General features: G+C 45.2%; 1 protein-coding gene across 9 annotated transcripts in view; it reads right to left on the reverse strand.

The window, feature by feature from the left end:
* The window catches only part of KDM6A (lysine demethylase 6A), a 152,120-nt gene extending 144,067 nt beyond the window's left edge, over positions 1-8,053 (reverse strand). For 3 of the 9 annotated variants that reach the window (XM_063181710.1, XM_063181718.1, XM_063181695.1), the window contains exons 1-2: positions 7,812-8,052; positions 7,544-7,607 (exon numbers count right to left, since the gene is read on the reverse strand). In XM_063181710.1, coding sequence (XP_063037780.1) covers positions 7,544-7,607; positions 7,812-7,969 — 222 coding nt within the window. In that variant the 5' untranslated portion in view covers positions 7,970-8,052. Of the gene's footprint in view, positions 1-7,543; positions 7,608-7,811 lie in introns of all 9 variants that reach the window. The other 6 variants (XM_063181721.1, XM_063181726.1, XM_063181703.1 and 3 more) reach the window with 4 other exon arrangements.
* Positions 8,054-18,182: the final 10,129 nt, after the last annotated feature.

The raw sequence follows: 18,182 nt of genomic DNA on the forward strand, positions 1-18,182 counted from the left end.
CAGCAAATCCAAGAACCATAAAGGAAGGTAATTTGTCAATACAGCTCTGATGGTGATCCCTGCATCCTCTCACACTCTGCACTGAAAGTGCCTGATAAACAATATTCAACTCCCAAATATGCTTAATGGGGTTTAGTTCATTAACATGGTATTTTAGGTATGTAAGTAATACCTTCCTGTGACTCTTTAAATACAAATAATAATATTCAGTATCAAGAGTAATCCCTGAACCCCTGCCAAACTTAGACAGAGGCTCATTTTAGACATGCACCATTCAAAAAACTTTATAATGGCCATAAGCAAAATATTAAATGGCCCAACCTACTTGTGACAGTACCAGTAAAACTCATCTTGAAAACAAGCTTTGAGCAGACCCCTTTTTAAACAGGCCACTCTTGGAAAGAGCTTTTCCACAGAGGAATTACTATAGTTATTCCTTTAGTCTGCCTATCCATAAAGCAGAAACCTGTAATAAATATTTAAGTGTTTTTTCTTGCTTTACTGAACTTCCCTCATCCAACAAGCTCAGACTGAACTATATCAAACACAATCCCTTTTTTCTTCATACCAAAAATGTTCTGTAAGGTATTGAGCTCATCCTCTCAGGTGCAGCTATACAAATCCTGGCAGCCTTTGCAGGGCTCCATACAAGACCCACTGATTTCAATTTTGTCTGGTTTTAACTACAAATTAAGCATTCTGCAAGATTAACACTGCTAACATTTCCTACAAAGAGTCAACTGCTCTCTATAATGACACATCAAGTTTAATAAGCATCACTTCAATGTTTAATTGTGAAAACACATTATTCAAACATCATGCTTCAAACAGCACAGCTGCAGGACTCCACCAAGAAAAGGGGTTAAAACTAAGTCACTTACGTGAGTTTTAATGTAAAATACAAGGTAGGTATGGCTCTGAAGGACTGAAGTTGTATCCATGTACCTCTCTGCACTCACAATGAGCAGGACAGTGCTTCAGCTCCTGGAATTACCTGATCCAACCCTAAACCTGCACCCAGCTCAGTTCTGCACTCACCTCACACTCACAGCCCCTCTCCTTAACTCATTTCTGCAGAAGCTCATCCAAGCCCTCTAAGCAGTTAACTGATTTTTACAAAACTATGCAAGCATTCTCCAATACAAATACACACATTTCCTTCCCTTTCAGACTGCTGAAAATACAGCAAAATCCCTCCCATTATATAAAAATCCTACCAGGTGAGGACCAAGAACAACTATTTTTGTTCAGTAATCTGAGAATAACCTTAGTTTAACTGAAGAACCTGTAAGGCTGGAAACCAGAACTTAATTTCTCCACAGAACATAAGTTTGCTTAATTGTCAGAGGGCTAAAGAACAACAGTGGGCCATGGAATATAATTCTGGCACTGGGAAGTCTTGTGACAAGTGTTAATCAGGAAAAAGTCACTTTATAGCCATAAACATTTTCCATGACTCTCTTTAATTTTGTATCATCTCACTAATGAAATGAAAACAAATGTTTCTACGTGCACCAAGCTATCCAAGCATGAAACATCTACTCTTTTCTAAAATGGTATAACAAACATATGGCATAGCTTTTAGAAGATGCTTTCAACACTTACTTCAGATGGTATCAACATTTGCAGATAGTTTTACCTCTATAATTACCAAGTCCACTCAACCCACTCCAGTGAACAAACAGCCCTGCAGGCTGGCAAGAGGCACAGAGCCACGCTGGAAGCACACCTGAGTGATAGATACCAGGCACACACAAAGCTTTGGATTGTCTGTTCCTTCTTCACCTACTGTACCTGGATTCACCTAGAGAAAATGTGAAAGCTAGAGGCCAGGGAAGCATGATGCACCAAAGGAGCAATGGTTCCATTTCTGGGATGGGATGAAAACAGTTGTGTCCCACCCTAGCCACTGTTTTTCCTCACACTTTCTGAAGTTAAATAATTTATCAGAACCTCTATTCTTCAGCTGCTAAAACACAGCAGTGTCTCCCTCTCTCCACACCCTCAACCACTGCCCACTTTGGCTATTTGATTACTAAAGTCAGTAGGGCACAAATTACCTTATAACATGATGTACATGTACCACTTAGAAGAATGGACCACTTCAGCTTAGTAGACCAGGACTTAAAAGCTACAATATGTAACAAGCATTCAACAACAACAAAAAAATCTTACATTATATTCCCTAATCACTCCCTGACAGTGAAGATAAAACATGCTGAAATGCAAATGCCAACACACCAAGTCCTGCAATTCTAATTACACCTCTACAAAAGCATTTTGTTTGTGGACAGAGATCCATCCTTCTCTCTTCATTAACGCATTAAAATGACAAGTGTAATGTTTCTGACTTCATCAATCTTCTTGCCTTCAGAAAGTAGTACCAACACTGTACTTTACACTTGAGGAACAGCCAAAACATTCAGGAATATATGTTTAGAGCAATAAAATCCCACTATTAATAAAAAAGTCTCAAACTCTAGTTGTGAAAGTATCAACACATGCTAAGTATCCCATACTTACAGTACTGTGTAATGTCCATTTAGAAAAAAAATGGTTTTAATACTGGATGAAGCACAAATACTGCAAACCTATAACCAAGTATCAGGATACACAACCATACACACACTATGGCTGTGAATTCCAAGTACAAACATGGTACAGCCAGGAACTATGGAATGTGTCACCCACTACACCTTAACTGGATCCCAGAATGCTGCACCCTATTAATACAAACTGCATACAAAAGAAAAAAAAAAAAAATATTGATCTTAAAGAAATCTACGGCTCAGTTAAAATTACCCAATAAACAGACTCAAAAACGTGACTCCCTCAAAAATGCTAGAAAATCAGTTCCACCCACAACACAATTTACAAAATTTTATCCAACTTCAACTTGCTCCACAGGACAGCTAATATACTAGATAATAAACCAGTAATAGGAAATGCACAATATTAACACAAAAACAAACCCAAACATAAAGGAACAACTCAGATACAAATTTACAGGAATTGGAGAGGCTGCCCACTTCCTGGAGTGCCTTACCAATGTCTCCTGGTACCAATTTCCAGTTTCTCAATTCCCAGTACTGCCATTATATAAGACAAACATTCTTAATTCTTTTTCAAGCAATATTTCTTTGTTTTGATGAAAATAAATCAAGCCAAAATCTTCCCAGTTATTGAAAAAAGAAAAAATCCACTTTACTACACTAAGATTAACCTGCTAAAATGTTTTCTTGCATAATTATTTTTCAAGCAGTTTGTTATAAATAAAACTGTGTATATTTTATTATGGATTAGTAGGAAATTAACATTAATGTCAACACTGAAAGGATAAAGTCAACCTATACTAATTCACAATTTCTGAAACTATTTTTAAACAAGCAACACTAAAACTGTAAGAAAAAATGAAAGAATATTCTCACTGTGCATTTATTTTGTAAGCTTCATAAAAGCACAGATAAGCAAGCTGTTAATTTTGTCAACACATGTGGCCTTCACACAAAGGAAAAACCATTTTTAAAATCAGCTGGAAAACAAAAGGGCTGCTAAACCATGAGAGGTAACACAGACTAAAACATGGCATATTGTGTGGAACTACTTCATCTCTCCAAATCGACTTCAGCATCAATATTTTAAATGGAAACATGCTTCAGTTTTTGTCCACAGGATATGACAAACTGATTAAACTCAATGAATAGGAATTAACAAGCATCTTATACCCAATACATCAGACCAGCTACATCAACCTACATCTGTATAGATGCCAATTACAGCTTATGAAACGATGGTTTGTCACTGCAATCAAGTCAACTTTGGCTAAACACTGGAAACATCATCAAAAACAAAACAAAAATAAAAAAGGAAGAAAAAGAAGGAAATGCTTTGCAATTCACTTCCAATACAATGGATATCCTCACCCTCCCCCCTCAAGTAATCTTTAAGCTTCACCTCCTGCTAGAACGCCTTCCTGGGAGAAAGAGACATCAAGACACCAGCAGGGTTTTTGTTTTGGGGTTTTTTTCCTCCTTCACGTTAATGTTCTTGTCAACTACGGAAGCATAACAGTGAGCACTTTCTCCAGCACAAGACTGACTACGTTGGATTTCCAGCATTTCAACCAGTTTGAAAGGTGATCTCTTAATTTCCCTCCCCTCTTTCCCAAAACCACACTAACTGCAAACTATGATTTTCAAGCTCCTTTTTCTGCAAAATAAACGCAGAATTTCTGGCAACAGAAAACTCCATTCCTTTGTCAGACACACTCGCAGCGTGTACACCATTACAGGAAAGTTTCTTTTGGCTTATCACACACCCAATACATGGGGCAACATTACAATATTCCTGACCCTTAATCCATACCTTCAATAATTCATAAAATTGTACAGATCTCATGTCCTGCCTGCCCTTTTGATTTGCTACACCCAGCAGCACAGCTTGGCTCAGTCCACGATACTACAGCCCCATACATCCTACAAAGCAAAACCACCAAGAAACGGGGGACTGCAGCACAAATAGAACCCACAGCTAAATTAAAGCTCTAGACATGAAGCCCCCTCCATCCCTCAAAGAGATCCCAGTTTTCTTATTATTAAATCCTGTCAGGGTGTGGCTTTGTTAAACCAAAGGTCCCACTGCAAACGCCTCCCGCAATCCCCTCCAAGCCAATGCACACCTTAGTGAGCCCCACCAAAAATCAGGAGTGTCTTCTTGCACCCAGGCACCAAATTTAAGCCCAGAACAGACTCCTCCTGCTGCACAAGTAGCCAGGCAGGGAAGGGAGCTGTTTCCCAAACAGTTACAGCCCAAAACCTCCCTGAGCCTCCCCAGACAGGTCCCCTGCTCCTGCCACCCCACAGGTAACCAGGGAGCACAGCCAGCACTCGCTGCCCCAGCCTGGCAGCCTCTGGGAAAGCTTCAATAGTAGGTGAGCTCCTCTCACATCGAGGGGAGCACTGATAAATTCCTGCCTTTGTGAGGAATTCCTCTGGAAACATGACTCAATGGTTTTTCTTACCTGCTACACTTGCACATAAATCTCACACTGTAACGTGCTGCCTTGTAGATTCTTAAATCAGTCAGTCAGGATTTCATAATTATGTAGTCTAGGGTCTTTGTTAGCTGTTGTTGCTCCATGCACAAAAGGAAACATTTTGTTGCTATCGCTGTAAAACCTATTAATTAACTGCACATATATTCGGCCACAGTTTCTACTATAAAAATAACTGCTACATTGAATTAAAGTGGTCTGCGAGATTAATTGTTCTAAAGCCCTCAACAGAGCATAAATTGCATAAAGCTTCACACAGAACAGGAACGAAGGAGAAAATACCTTAAAAATAGCAACTTCTTATCGGTAACAGAAACACAAGCACGTTCCTTCAAAGTAAAGAGCACAAACAAAACCGAAACTGGTTCAAACCAAGAAATTCCTCTCTAACATCTCTGCACTCGACAGCAACGTTTTAATCCTTCTACTTCCTTAAATAATCTACCTTTCTCAGAGACAAGTTTTACAGAGAACATGCTTCGTGAGTTACTGTGCAATAAACGTACTAAACACCATCTGAAGACTGAGGTGAAATAGAAAAATATTTGGTTTGCTTGGGGATTTTTTTAGTATTCACTGCATGGACTCGCAGCTTCATACAGTAAAAGGACATACATAGATATTTCTGAAAACCTATTTCAAAACCAGCAAAAGGCCCTGCAACTTCAGATTCTATGTATTAAAATTACAATTGACTGGCATTTAAAAAAAAATCATTACACGTAAGAAAAGCATAAAACTAATAGGCTGAATTGTTCCTTGCACTACTTAATTTTACAGTACGCAAAATAAAACTTAAACCAGGGATTTTATGTGACAGATGACCTAATGAGATGTGAAGCTTTTATTTTCTGTCTGGCATCCTTAAGCTCTACCCCGTACAGGATTCGGTCTAATATTTCCGATAGTCCCAGCAGCATTCACACAGCAGATACGAGTTCTGGTCCACCAACAGTTAATGTACATTATTTAACTGCTTTGACATGTCACTCCCCTACCTTTTTGATTAATGGGAAGAAGTGCTCTTATAAATAACTCTGAAAATCGAAAGGAAACCGCGAGATTTTTTTTTTCTTTTTAAATATAAGCAGAAAGGAAAGTGTACTCGCTTCTCCTTCCATCCCTCCCCCCTCCCCCCACGTCCTGACATTGAGCTTTTCCAATCCTGCCAGAAATAAAACACCCAAACACAAGCACAGGCCTAGGCTATCCAATTCAACACGCTTTAGAGTCAAATCTCCAGATCAACCAAAACCAGCAGCAGCAAAAAAATAATTCTCCACGATACAGTCCGGGCACAACAATGGGATGAGCAGTGTCAAACGCCAGACTACTGACAGGAACAAGGCAGGAAGCAGGAACCAGAGTAGCACTGTCCCCTTTGCTTCAGCCGTGTGCCGTTTCAAAAACAGTTCCACTTATTCCGTAACCCGAACGTTTCCCTGGCGTGTGGTGTTTTAAGCACAGCTGGCAGACACTCGGCCCGCACAGCCTTTGTCAGCAGCTCACGGATGGGCAGCAGAACGTGCTACAGGTTGATAAGGAGGGCACCGGCGCTGCAAAGCAGCAGGAAAGCGCCCAGAAAGAACTTGGGATGCGCAGGAGAGTTTCCCTCAGCCCTTACCGGGGGCTCCACGCTCCCCACGTTCGCTCCCGGTGTTTGTTTCGTGTTTACCTCCCCCCCCTTCTCTTTCTCCTCCCTGTCCGGCCATCTTGGGCCGACAGGAGCAGCCATTACTTAACTAAATGACAGGGCCAACAACTTTCCACAGAGACAAACACCTCTCTCCGGACACCGGGCCGGGCGGCAGCAGCCCGCGGGACGCCCCGCTCCCTGTCAAGCCGGGCCGGCGGGCGGGACGCGGGGCTCGGTGAGGAGCGGGCACGCTGGATGGAGGCAGCGGGGCCCGCAGAGTAAACAAGTCACTCGGACGGGCTCCGGGAGCCGCTCAGCGCCGCGCCCGCCCCAGCCCGGACCCCGCGCTCCCTGCGGGCTCCGGCCCCGGCTCCGCTCCTGGCGGCTGGGGGCGAAAATCACGAGGGAGGGTCCGGGGAGCGGCAACGTCAGCAGCGCCGAGCGCGCCCTCCCTCCCTCGCTCTCCCCCCGCTGCCGCCTCCTCCTCCTCCTCGTCCTCCGCCTCCCCCCCTCCGCCCCCGCGCCCCCTCCCCCGGCCCGTCCGCTCCCGGCCCCGGGTTCCGCCACTTTCCCGTCCCAGGGCTGGACGGGCACCCGCATGGCCACGCTCCCCTCGTCCCGCTCGGGGAGAATGGCGGGGGGGAGGGGGGGGGTAAAAAAGGAAAGGGGCAAAGGCGGCAGCAACGCACTGAGACCCCGCGGAGGTGGCGGTGCCCCCCGCACACCCCCTGCACACACTCACCGTGCGGGCCCGGGGGTCCCGAGGGAAGGGGCGGCGGGGCCGCCTCGCTCCCCATCCCCCGTCCCCCCCCCCCTCCCCCCCATCCCCGCTCCACATCCACCCTCGCGCTTACCTTTAACAGCAAGGCCTTCGTTCTGGCGCCATCTTCATGAAGCCTCAGAAATCCGAAGAGCCGGCTGCGAGGAGGGGAGCGGGCGGGAGGGAGGGGAGAGAGAGGCACCGGCGTTAGCGAGAGTCAGCGCGGCGGGCGGGCGAGGGCAGAGCGCGGCCCGGGAGCGGCGGCGCACGGGGAGCCGCGGGCAGGGGAGCGGGGGGACACGGAGGGAGCGCGGGCCGAGCCGGGACACGGAGGCGGCCGGGGCGCAGTGGGGAGCGGGTACCTGTCGAGGCCGGATAGGGCTTCTCTCTCCTGGGCTGTCAAGCTGGCGAAGTCCTCCTCGCTCTGGCCGCTCGCTTTCCCCGCCGCCATTTTCTTTTCCTCATCACCGAAAGGAGCAGCAGAGGCGGCGGCGGCGAGCGACACTCCGCACGATTTCATGGAAACGCAGCGTAATTAACTCGCGGATCGCACCCCCCCCTCCCTGCGCGCCCCCAACACCCCCCAGCGCCGGGCGGGGCGGGGTGCCCGACACACACACACACCACAACTTTTATTACAACAACAACAGCCGGCAGGGAGGGGGAGGGAGGGATGGAGGGAGGGAGGGGAGGGGAGAGGGAGGGAGGGAGGCGGGGGGAAGCCCCGCTGCTCGGAGGAGGAGGAGGAGGGAGGGAAGGAAGGAGGGGGGAGGGAGCCCCAGCGCTGGAGACTCGGGGGAGGAGGAGGAGGCGGCGGCTGCGGATGGCGGCGGAGCGGTGTTTACATCGCCGCTCGCCGCCGGCGGCGCGGGGAGCCGAGCTGTCGGGGAGCCGGGGGGACCCTCCCCGCCCGCCCCGCGGCTCGGGGTGTGTTTTGCCGCCCGTACAAACTTCCCCGGAGCCGCTGCCCAAAGTTGTTGTAATTGTGTCACACCGCGGACCCCGCGCGCCGCCACCGCGACCCCCCCGTCCGGCCCCGCCCGCCCGCGTCCGCGCAGCCAATGGGAGCCGCCGCCGCGCCCCACGTGACCTTTGTTGACTTACGTCAGTCATTGCGCTCCGCCGCTGCTGCGCCCCGGTTTGGTTGGCCCTCGCCGCCCGCCTCCCCCGCCGGTCTCACGCTATTGGTCAGTAAGTGATAAGAGAGGCGGGGTTTCAGAGAGTCGCCGTTTGTGATAGGTAAAACGGGCCGTCAGTCAGACGAGCTTTTCGATTAGCGAGCACCAGCAAGTTGGGGTGCGCCTTTAAAAGAGAACGGCGGGGGATGGGGGGGAGATGTCGGGAGTGGCGGGCGCTGGGGTGGGAAGAGGAGGAGGAACGAGGGAGGGCTGCGCTCACGGGTGGAGTTGCGTAACGGGGGCTCCGGGCTGGAGGAGTGGACGCCGCTGAGGAAGGTGCCATGTCCCACCGGCGGGGGGCAGTAGGCACGTTCGCACCCTCCGCCCGGCCTCGGGCGTGGCGCTCTTGGCACAAGCGGAAAATAAAGGTTTCCCGGAGCGGGAATGGGGCTAAAAGGGGCTGCGAGGGAGATGCCTGGTCGGCGAGCAACGGTCGCATGGAAGGGCGGGGGCCGCCCCCGCCGATGGTTTCGCCCACACCCCCCCGCCTCCCCCGGGAGCCCGTGACAGGTGGAGCGGGCCCCGCCGGCGCGCGCGCGCCCTCGCGGCCGTCACGTGGCGCGGACCGCCGCGCGCGCTTCGCGCGAGACGCACGGCAAGTCTCGCGATGCCTTGAGGGCCTCGGGGCGTGAGGGCGGGGAGGGCCCGGCCCGGGAGCGGCGGGAAAAGCGCGAGGGACGGGAATGGCGAGAGCGGGAATCCGGGCTGTGGGCACGCCTCCCCTGTGAGTAAAGCTGGGAGCGTCTTTAGGCGCGGGAAGGGAAGCGGGTTTGCTGCTTGCTTTCCCTGCTTCGTACGGCTTAGCGCAGCTCCAGCCCCACCTGTGGATGAAGCGCTGCCTGGGCACCATAGACTGCTTTTAAGGACTTGAGAGATCATCTCGTCCCAAGCGCCTGCCATGGGCAGGGTCACCTTCCCCTAGACCAGGTTGCTCCAACCTGGCGTTGAACGCTTCCAGAGATGGGACATCCACGCTTGTTCCTGTGTCTCCACACCGTCCTTGGGTTCCTCCATCCTTCCCAGCTCAACCAGGAGCCCAAGGGACCGCGTTTCTTTGTAGTGCCACACAGCCAGGAGGCTTTGGGGCTTTTTAAGTAAGTTGTTTGCAGATCATTCACTCTTAGCTCTGCTGTGGTGTGTACGAGGAGCTGAGCCCTGCTGCGGGTGTGTGAGGGCACAGCTCATTCCTGTTTTGCTGGAAATGGATCAGAACGCCCTTCTGTGACAACATTGCATCAATTCTCTGATTTCTGACTGAAGCTCCATGTCTGGGCTGGCTTTTCCCATTTGAATTTCCTGCTCGATGATGACTAGGTGCTCTGAAACAAAAGTAAAGTCCATTAGCTGCCTTTGGGAGTTCAGTGAAGACCAAAGACAGCCTATGCAGTGCGTGCTGCTGCTTGTTGGTTCTCCTTTAATTGCCCCTCTCCAATCATGCTCACAACACTCAAGCCCCTTTCTGCCTCTGTAAGTGTTAAACTAACATGTCAGTGGTGTTTTTCAGGTGCATCCTCACGTGTTTTCTGGTCCTGATGGTGCAGAGACATGGCAGGAATGGAGACCTGATCAAGGCAAAGTCTTAAATAATGCAAATGAAGGCTCAGAGTACTGTGTCCGTGCTGCTCTTAAAAGCAGACTCCTGTAATGTAGCTCTGCTTTCTCATGCAAATGCAGGAAGAACACAAAAAAGCATCTGGGTTTGATGATGTTGCATTTCTTCATAGAAGAGTCAGCAGCCAGTTTGTTGAGAGTATTGGTATAAGGTGCAGGCAGGTTTGAAATCCAGCTAAAACCCAAGTTATTTTTGGTCCTGGGAATGGGCCATAGTCTGTTAATAGTGGAAGCACCATGATCAAACATCTGTGTTCATCTGTATTGTCCATGGCCTCTCTGTCATGGATTTTCTCAGCAGAGTTTCCTCAGGTGCCAAAATCAGTGCCAAGAGCCTGGCTGGTTGGGAATGTGCCATAAATAATGGGGTTTCAATGCAGATTGTTTCTCAATCTTGACTCTCAGGTATAAAGTTCCCACTTTGCAGTATCCCGAGTATAAATCAGCAGAAAGGAGAGGAGACAAAACCATTTCTCAGTGGAAGAAAGGGATTGCTGAACAACAGAGCAGATCAGGAGACTGTAGAAGCAGAGTCCTTGTCCAGCTGAAACCTGTGTGCACCTGAATTCACAACCCCTGAGTCACCTCTCTGGTACTGTCAGTGCCACTCTTAACCCTCTATACCCTGCCTGAATTGCTGAAATTGAATTTCCAGATGCCCTTATTTATTTGTTTGTTTATTTATTTATTTGATGTCACTTCAAGTCAGATAGGAAATTTGAAGGAGAGAAGATCAGTCCCTGCTGGATACAATTCAAATCTCATGGTCTTCTGTAGTCCAGGCATACTTTATAGTCACCTGCAGCAAGATCCATCCCTGGAAAAGCTGTGATGTTTGAGTCAGTTCCCATTGGTTTGGTTTTCATTCCTGCTTTTGGAAGTTCTGGGCAGCTCAGCCTTGTCCAGCTGAGCAAGTGAGGGCAGAGGTTCTCCTTAGCCAAGAGCCTGAAGGAGCTCAGGACCAGTGTGATCCCTGCTGGTGCTGCTGCTGCTGTTTGAGAAAGGATTGGGAGCTGTGGGGTCAGCACTGTGCTCCCCATGGCTCAGGGGGCTCTGAGTGTGAGGCAAATCTCTGAGGCAAATCCTTTTGTGGCAGAGCAGGCAGAATGTGATGAGACAACCTTGGATTGATGTGGCAACGTGCATGTATTGAAAGCCAGCAGTGCAAAAAGCAGGCTGACCAGCAGAACCCACAGGAGGCCATTTTGTGTCCTACATAACATAAATCTAATACTTACATTGTTGCCATCTTGATAAATTTTAGTCAACCTGCCTGAAATATCTGGCTGTTTGGCATGTGGGGGAAAGCAGCATAAACCAGTAAAATCTGCCAATGGGTCAGTTAGGGAGAAAGCAGCTTCATTCACACTTACCTTTTTCTGCATTTCTTTTCCTTATTGTAGTTTTCTTTTACTCCAAGGTAAAAGAAGAGGAGCTTAAATTACTAAATATTTTCTTGATATTTGGAACAAAAATCCTGTGGTGCTTCCTTTTTGTACTTCAGCAGTGGCTTTTCTATTGTCCAGGAGTTTGTAGTTAAATTACCTGCACTGTACATGTTCCTTGTACTACCCACATTAAAGTTCTGGTGGGTGTTGTGTGGTGATCTGTGTTTGGACAGCAAGTGGTGGTCAAGAAAGTGGGGAAGCTGATCTAAACCCCAAGGTTTTGGGTTGTTTTGGGGTTTTTTCCCCACAAAAAAGGGAAATGCTTTTGCTGGCAATGAGGAAAACTACTACATGGATAGGAGAATTATTATTCAAAAGAGGAAAAAAGTCATCACAATGCTGTTTATCACTATGGTGAAGAAAATTGCTTTTTAATCTCAGAAGTACTTTCTTAGCTTTGGGTAGTAAGGGGAGTGAACTAGTCTAGGAAAGTGGTTATTATAAAGAAATAAAATACAGGGTTTTTTTAATAAAAGTTTTAAAAATAAAGTCTAAATGCTTTGGTTATAGACCTTAATTATTATTGTTCTGTCTTGCTTGAATTGTTTGGTCATTTTTGTCTATTGCCCTCTCTGTCCTTGGTTGGCATGAGGGTAAAACCTGATTGTCTTTGAAAGGCCTAATGCTGGAATTCATGGTCAGGAGGAGTTCACAGTCACCAGGTGAGCAGTAACATCCATCCCTTCCAGCAGCGTGGCAGCAATTCATCCAAACATGGAAAACCATGAATTTGTGTCATGACCTGAACTGTGTCCTCAGCTCTTTGTTGCATTCACAAATCAGGGCACTTTGGGGGGTTGTGTAGATTTGCTGTGGAAGAGAGAGCAGTTCTCTGCCAGCATGAGCACAGGCACCTCTGCTGAAGCTCTGCCAGTGGAGAAACTACTGTTGGAAGATCTGTGTCCTGTTTTTGCAGTATATAGATCTGTGTTATATCAACTGACAGTCTCTGCTGTCTTGGAGAAATAAATAATGTCAAAACTTACCCTTGTCCAGGAGGTGATTCCTTTACAACACTACTGATGGTAGTTTTTTTTTTTAATTTTTTTTCAATTGTGCCTGTACCTCCCCCCTCCAGCACTTTTGGTTGTGTCTTTGTGTGCATTCCAAATGTGGGAATGCTTTCATTGATGGTAATAGTTTCAGGTGAATGTCTGTGTTCCCCCTAGGAAGCAGATGTGGCAGTTTATGACTTGCCACCTTCCAAAGAAATCACTTGTTTGACAGGAGATGGTTCTGAACAAGCATCTCTGCTCTTCCAAAACAGTGCAGAGAAACTGAAATTTCTTGCATGTGTTTCCATGCAGGAATTTGAGAAACTGATAATAAAATACTGTGTCTGTATTAACTTGTCTTCAGATTGACAGTTGTAAGTTAATAGAATTTGGCAAATGCTGTAAAGAAGAGGGGAAAAAATTCCCATCTTTTTGTTTCTATGGTGGTTTTATGTGTATTGACTTAATATTAGTTGCTGGGCTGATACCCTCATAGCCTACTGCTTCTGTGGCTTGGAAGTAAAACATAAATTACATTTCCAAACCAGCTCTGAGCAAAATTATGATGGGTTTTGTGTAAACATTTGAAAAGAGCCAATCCTGATGCTCAGCAAACCAGGTGAATGGATATCTTGTTAACTTCTGTTAATCCTGGGACAGAATCCAATATTATCCAAAATTCTTCATTATCTGGTATTATTGTTTTTCTCCAAGAACAGAGGATGCTACGTGCCCTTACTGGATTTAATTTAGTGTTTCATACACAAATCTTTTTGAGAAAGTATCTGGGAATTACTTATGTTAAAATTGTGTATGTTGCTTTTTTTGTGGATGTCCAAAGGACAAAATTCTCAATAACTAATTTAAACACTTTTTGGCTGTAGTCACTGTTTGTCCTTTTCTTACAACATCAGCCACTTTTAAAATCAGGTGTTTTGCACATGGTAGATACTAAATCTTGTCACAGTGCCCAGGTGAGAGTTTGAAAGGGGCAAACAGCAGGAGCAGCTTTGGGACGTCGGGTGTGGCAGAGTCAAAGCCTCGGCTCAGGAAGCTCCATCTTGCACCCACTAAACACAAACAAAGGCAGTTCTCCATCCTTGTCTGAGCAGCTCAGGGTTCCCTCAGCAATGGGTGAGTCAGGGCATTCCAAATGGAATAAAAAACATCATGCTTCCATCTTAGTGGACTTAGTTGCTGCAGGACAACTCATATTTTTAAATCTTCCCAAAATGAGGTGGCATTCCATTAATTTGATTGATAACCACAATGGGGTTGTACTCAAAGCATGTAAATGTGTTCATCGTATGTAACTAACTGGAAGATAAGCAAAACACCAAACTGAAATGTGCTTTTTTTTTTGCTCTTTTTTTTTTTTTTTATTTTTTAAGTTTGCTATTACCAAGAGGCAGGTTATGTTTAGAATTTCTCTAGGAGTGCTCCACTGTGTCTTCTGCATGTCAGTAAGAGTTGGATCAGACCTCTCTCAGAGCTGCAAGCACCAGGATGGAGTGAGGAAGACAAATAGTTTCTACCACAGCTTGACATTCATAAAATCCAAAGCTAGCCCTGCCTTTGAGTACATTTGTCCTTGCTTCCCCCTTTCACTTGGGAACCTGTGAAACAGGAAATCCCTGGGAATGGTTGGGAGGGTTTCCCATCTCACAGTTTCTCAAGGTACAGTTTGGTTTCTGTTTGCAAGTTTGCAGTTGTGTATTTGTATAAATATACTCAGTGCTACAGAAGTCAGTTTGTGAGTTCTTCTCTAATGGTGGTTTGGTTTGGTTTTTCTGTCTGTAAATGAGTCCTGTGGTGGTTTGCTCTTGTGAGGAAAGTCAAAACAGTGTTTTTCTCCATGGATATGTAATCCCAAACCGAATGCTGAGTGAGAGGAAGGAAATTGCCATTACTCTCAATGGGACAAAAGTTTCTTGGGAATTAGAGTAGCAAAGGGAAGCTTCACTGGGAATCTGCAATGTTTTCCAAAGCCTTGATATCCTTAACTTGGTTTTTTTCTGCCACTTGTGGATACACAAAATTTCCCTGGAAATTGTGAATTCAAACCTTCACACAACAAAACACTTATCCAATGGCTTCTTAGTATCACTGAGGAGAAAGTCCCTCTAATATTCCTTCCTCTCAATCAAAAATATCCACATCCCTGATGAACTCAGATGCTTTACATGAAGGCATCCAAGCTATTCCTGTCTGGGCTAGAGACCATGACAGTAATGATGCACCTGGCACTATTTTAAAGACATAAAAGTTTGAAAGTGCATGGATACATTTCTTCCCAAGGGTTATCTATACAAAAAAGGACCAGGATATGGTCTTAAGAAATTAATATTGGTCCTGTTCAGATCATAGTTTTATTTCCTGTACAAAGAAGATGACAAATGTGTGATTTTTAATTACTTCTGTTGTCTATCATGTAATTGGTTTGAGATTTTTAGAAAGCGATTGGTTTTGTTTTTATTACATATTCCTTCAGTGCAGGCATATTTCTAATAAATAATCCTGCCATCCCAAGGATGTGAACCTGCAGCTTCTGGAATACCTTCTGAAGAGACTTTCTGCTCACTAAAGATCAAGCCCCATTTTTAATGGATCAGTCCAGATAAGCTTTCAAAATTTAAATGCTTATCAGAGTTCCTTTATTCGGGAAATCAAGCAAGACACAGGTTTCCTTGTAAATTCAGTGTTGTTCCTGGTTTCTGTTACATCAACCCGTGCCAAACGAGACATCCTGCACTGTTTATGCTTCTGTCTCTGAAAACAACTGAATACAATATATATGATTAGTGAAGAACAACACACCTACTGTTAAGCCTCTTTTATGAATCTGCTGATTTTTTTCCTATCTATTAGGGGTTACTAATTTTGCAATGCTTCTTGTCAATGGTCTGCAAAAACTGCATGGGAAATACAAGTAGGAGGATCACAGTTTGTGTCTCCCAGGTGCAGTGGTTTGGTTCCAAACCCTGCCATGGGTGGGTGGTTTGGTGCTGTACAAAAAAGGGAGATCCCAGCAGCAGCTGGTGGTGCCCAGCAGTGGGGCAGGAGGAACAAGCAGGAAATGATGCCCACAAGTTCCACCTGAACATGAGGAAGAATTGTTTTCCTGTGCAGTGACTGAGCACTGAACAGATCGTCCAGAGAAGCTGTGGAGCTTCCCTCACTGGAGATGTTCCAGAACCCTCTGGACACAATCCTGTGCCATGTGCTTGAGCAGGGAGGTGGCACCAGATGAGCCACAGTGGTCCCCTCCAGCCTGACCCATCCTGTGAGTCTGAGAACAGAGGAGAGGAAAGAGCCAGGTGTGTGAGGAGGGTTTGGGCAGTGCTTGGACAGAGGCCTTTTCTGGAGCTGGATTCTTCTGACTACTCACTCCACTCTTTCTGTCCCTATCGTGTTTCCCAGTAAATGTGTAGAATATGAATGTTGTGTTAAAATGACAAAGTGTCTGACAAAAAGCAGAAAGGATCATGTGGTTTGGGGTTGGTTTGGTTTTCCCCCCCAGTCTTAGCCAAACAAATGACTGTGGCAGCACTTTGTCAGAAATGGCACAGCTGGGTCACCAAAGTGATGGTGCCTCAGGAGGGGGCCATGACATTTATTTGGGAAAGCACCCCCTGCCACTGTTGCTAACCCTGTGCCATCCCTCAGCAATCCTGATTTAACTGTTTGCAAAGCTATATTGGAAACTGAGACAGAGTCACTGAAATAACCTTGATTAAAAAAAATAAACCAGCCTCCACCCCACTCCAAAAAAAAACCTAAACAGAAAAAAAAAAACAAATCAACCAACCAAAAATCCTCAAAACAAACAAAATCCCAGAAACTTCCAGAGGGAAGGTGAAAGCCACTTCCAGACACCTTTTATGGTCATTATCCCCGTGCAATATTGTGTGGCACGCTGAAAAATATTTAAGAATAACATCAATTTAATGTGAAATCAAATGCCAGAACGGATGATACAGTGGTTGCATTGTTGAGTAGCATACTGAATTCAATTAAATCTTGTCTTGTTAATAAATCTTGCATCACTGCTGACAGCTGCTGTGAAGGATCCTGAGACTGTTTGTAGGGATGTTCAGCCTGTTCCTAGCGGTGCCTGAGGAGCTGGTGGATGGCTGCCCAGCGCTGTAACATGATTGCATCTTGTGAGGTTGACTGCAGATTGCTATCACAGTAATAAAAGCCAAGTTAAAAATTACAAAAACCTGGTACCTCTAAAAGCTTATGAGCCATAGAAATGACCTACTACTAACTCCTTACTACCTCTGAGTAATTGTTTATTAGGTTCTGGTTAGATTTTAAGTTGGAAGAATTGGGCAAATTGCTGTTGGTCTTTATCACAATCGCTTTTTTTTTGCCGTTCTGATGCAGCAGCTGTTGCTGGGAATCAAACTCCTGATCCACAGAGAAGGAGGAATAACTCATTTTTCCAGATAACACTTGCTGCATTACCTGTGTGCACATTTCTTTCCCAATGGAGCATGGGGAAAAAGGAGCAAGTTCTACACAGCCAGCAAGGCTAAAAAAGAAACATCATCTACAACTGATGAAACTGGTAGATTGTATAGGAAAATATATAGGAAAATATATAGGAAAATATAGTTCACACTCTTCTTTCATTCTAAAGAAAACTCTTTCCAATATTTTTTAATCTGATTACTGTTCTTAGACTTTTTTTTAATGTCACTATTTAAAGAAACTTTTAGGAAAGAATTTGTGTCTTTTATATTAATTCTTAGGTTTATAACTATAAAGATTATCTTCCTGAACTAACCACTCCCTCTTAAGCCCAGCTTTGAAATGTTTCCATTCTGCTTATGGAGAAGTTTAGGAATTAGAGATGTCCATTCAGAAAAGTGTTTAAAGTAGTGACAAATAAACAATAAAGTCCATGAGGTTTAAAGATTAAAAATTAAACTTGTAACTACTATCTCCTTGCTTTGCAGCCTTAATATGTGCACTGTGATTGCTCCTCTACATTAACATTCAGAAAGTTTTTCCCCATGAACATGTAATTGTTTGTATTAGAAGCTTAAATGTTGTACTCAAAATTAGAATCATGCCTGTGGGTATTTAGAATGGAAGAATAATACCAGCTAATGACTTCAGAGTAACTAGTAAAATTACATCAGGGAGAGTACTTCAGATTTTGCAGATTGGCCAAATTTATATTGATGAGAAATACATAAGGTTTAGCTCAGTAAAATTTAATGAAACCAAGCATATATTGAGGAAAGGGAAGCGTGCAGGCTTATTTGTTGTGGAAATTTGTTAACTTTTTATTTCAGAGATAAATGAAGTTCTGCTTTATGGAAATGTCTGGTTATTTTTCTAAAACATTGTTATACCTTTCGATGTAAGCAGTTATATGGTCTTGCAGATAGGTTTCTTAAGTAAATTGAATTTATTGGAATTTGTTTCTTCACAACAATAAATGTATTTCTTCACCAGGATTCCACAAAGGCATATTCCTGTGCAGAAAG

This window comes from Melospiza melodia, chromosome 2, assembly GCF_035770615.1.
Source record: "Melospiza melodia melodia isolate bMelMel2 chromosome 2, bMelMel2.pri, whole genome shotgun sequence".
NCBI classification, from domain to species: Eukaryota; Metazoa; Chordata; class Aves; order Passeriformes; family Passerellidae; genus Melospiza; species Melospiza melodia.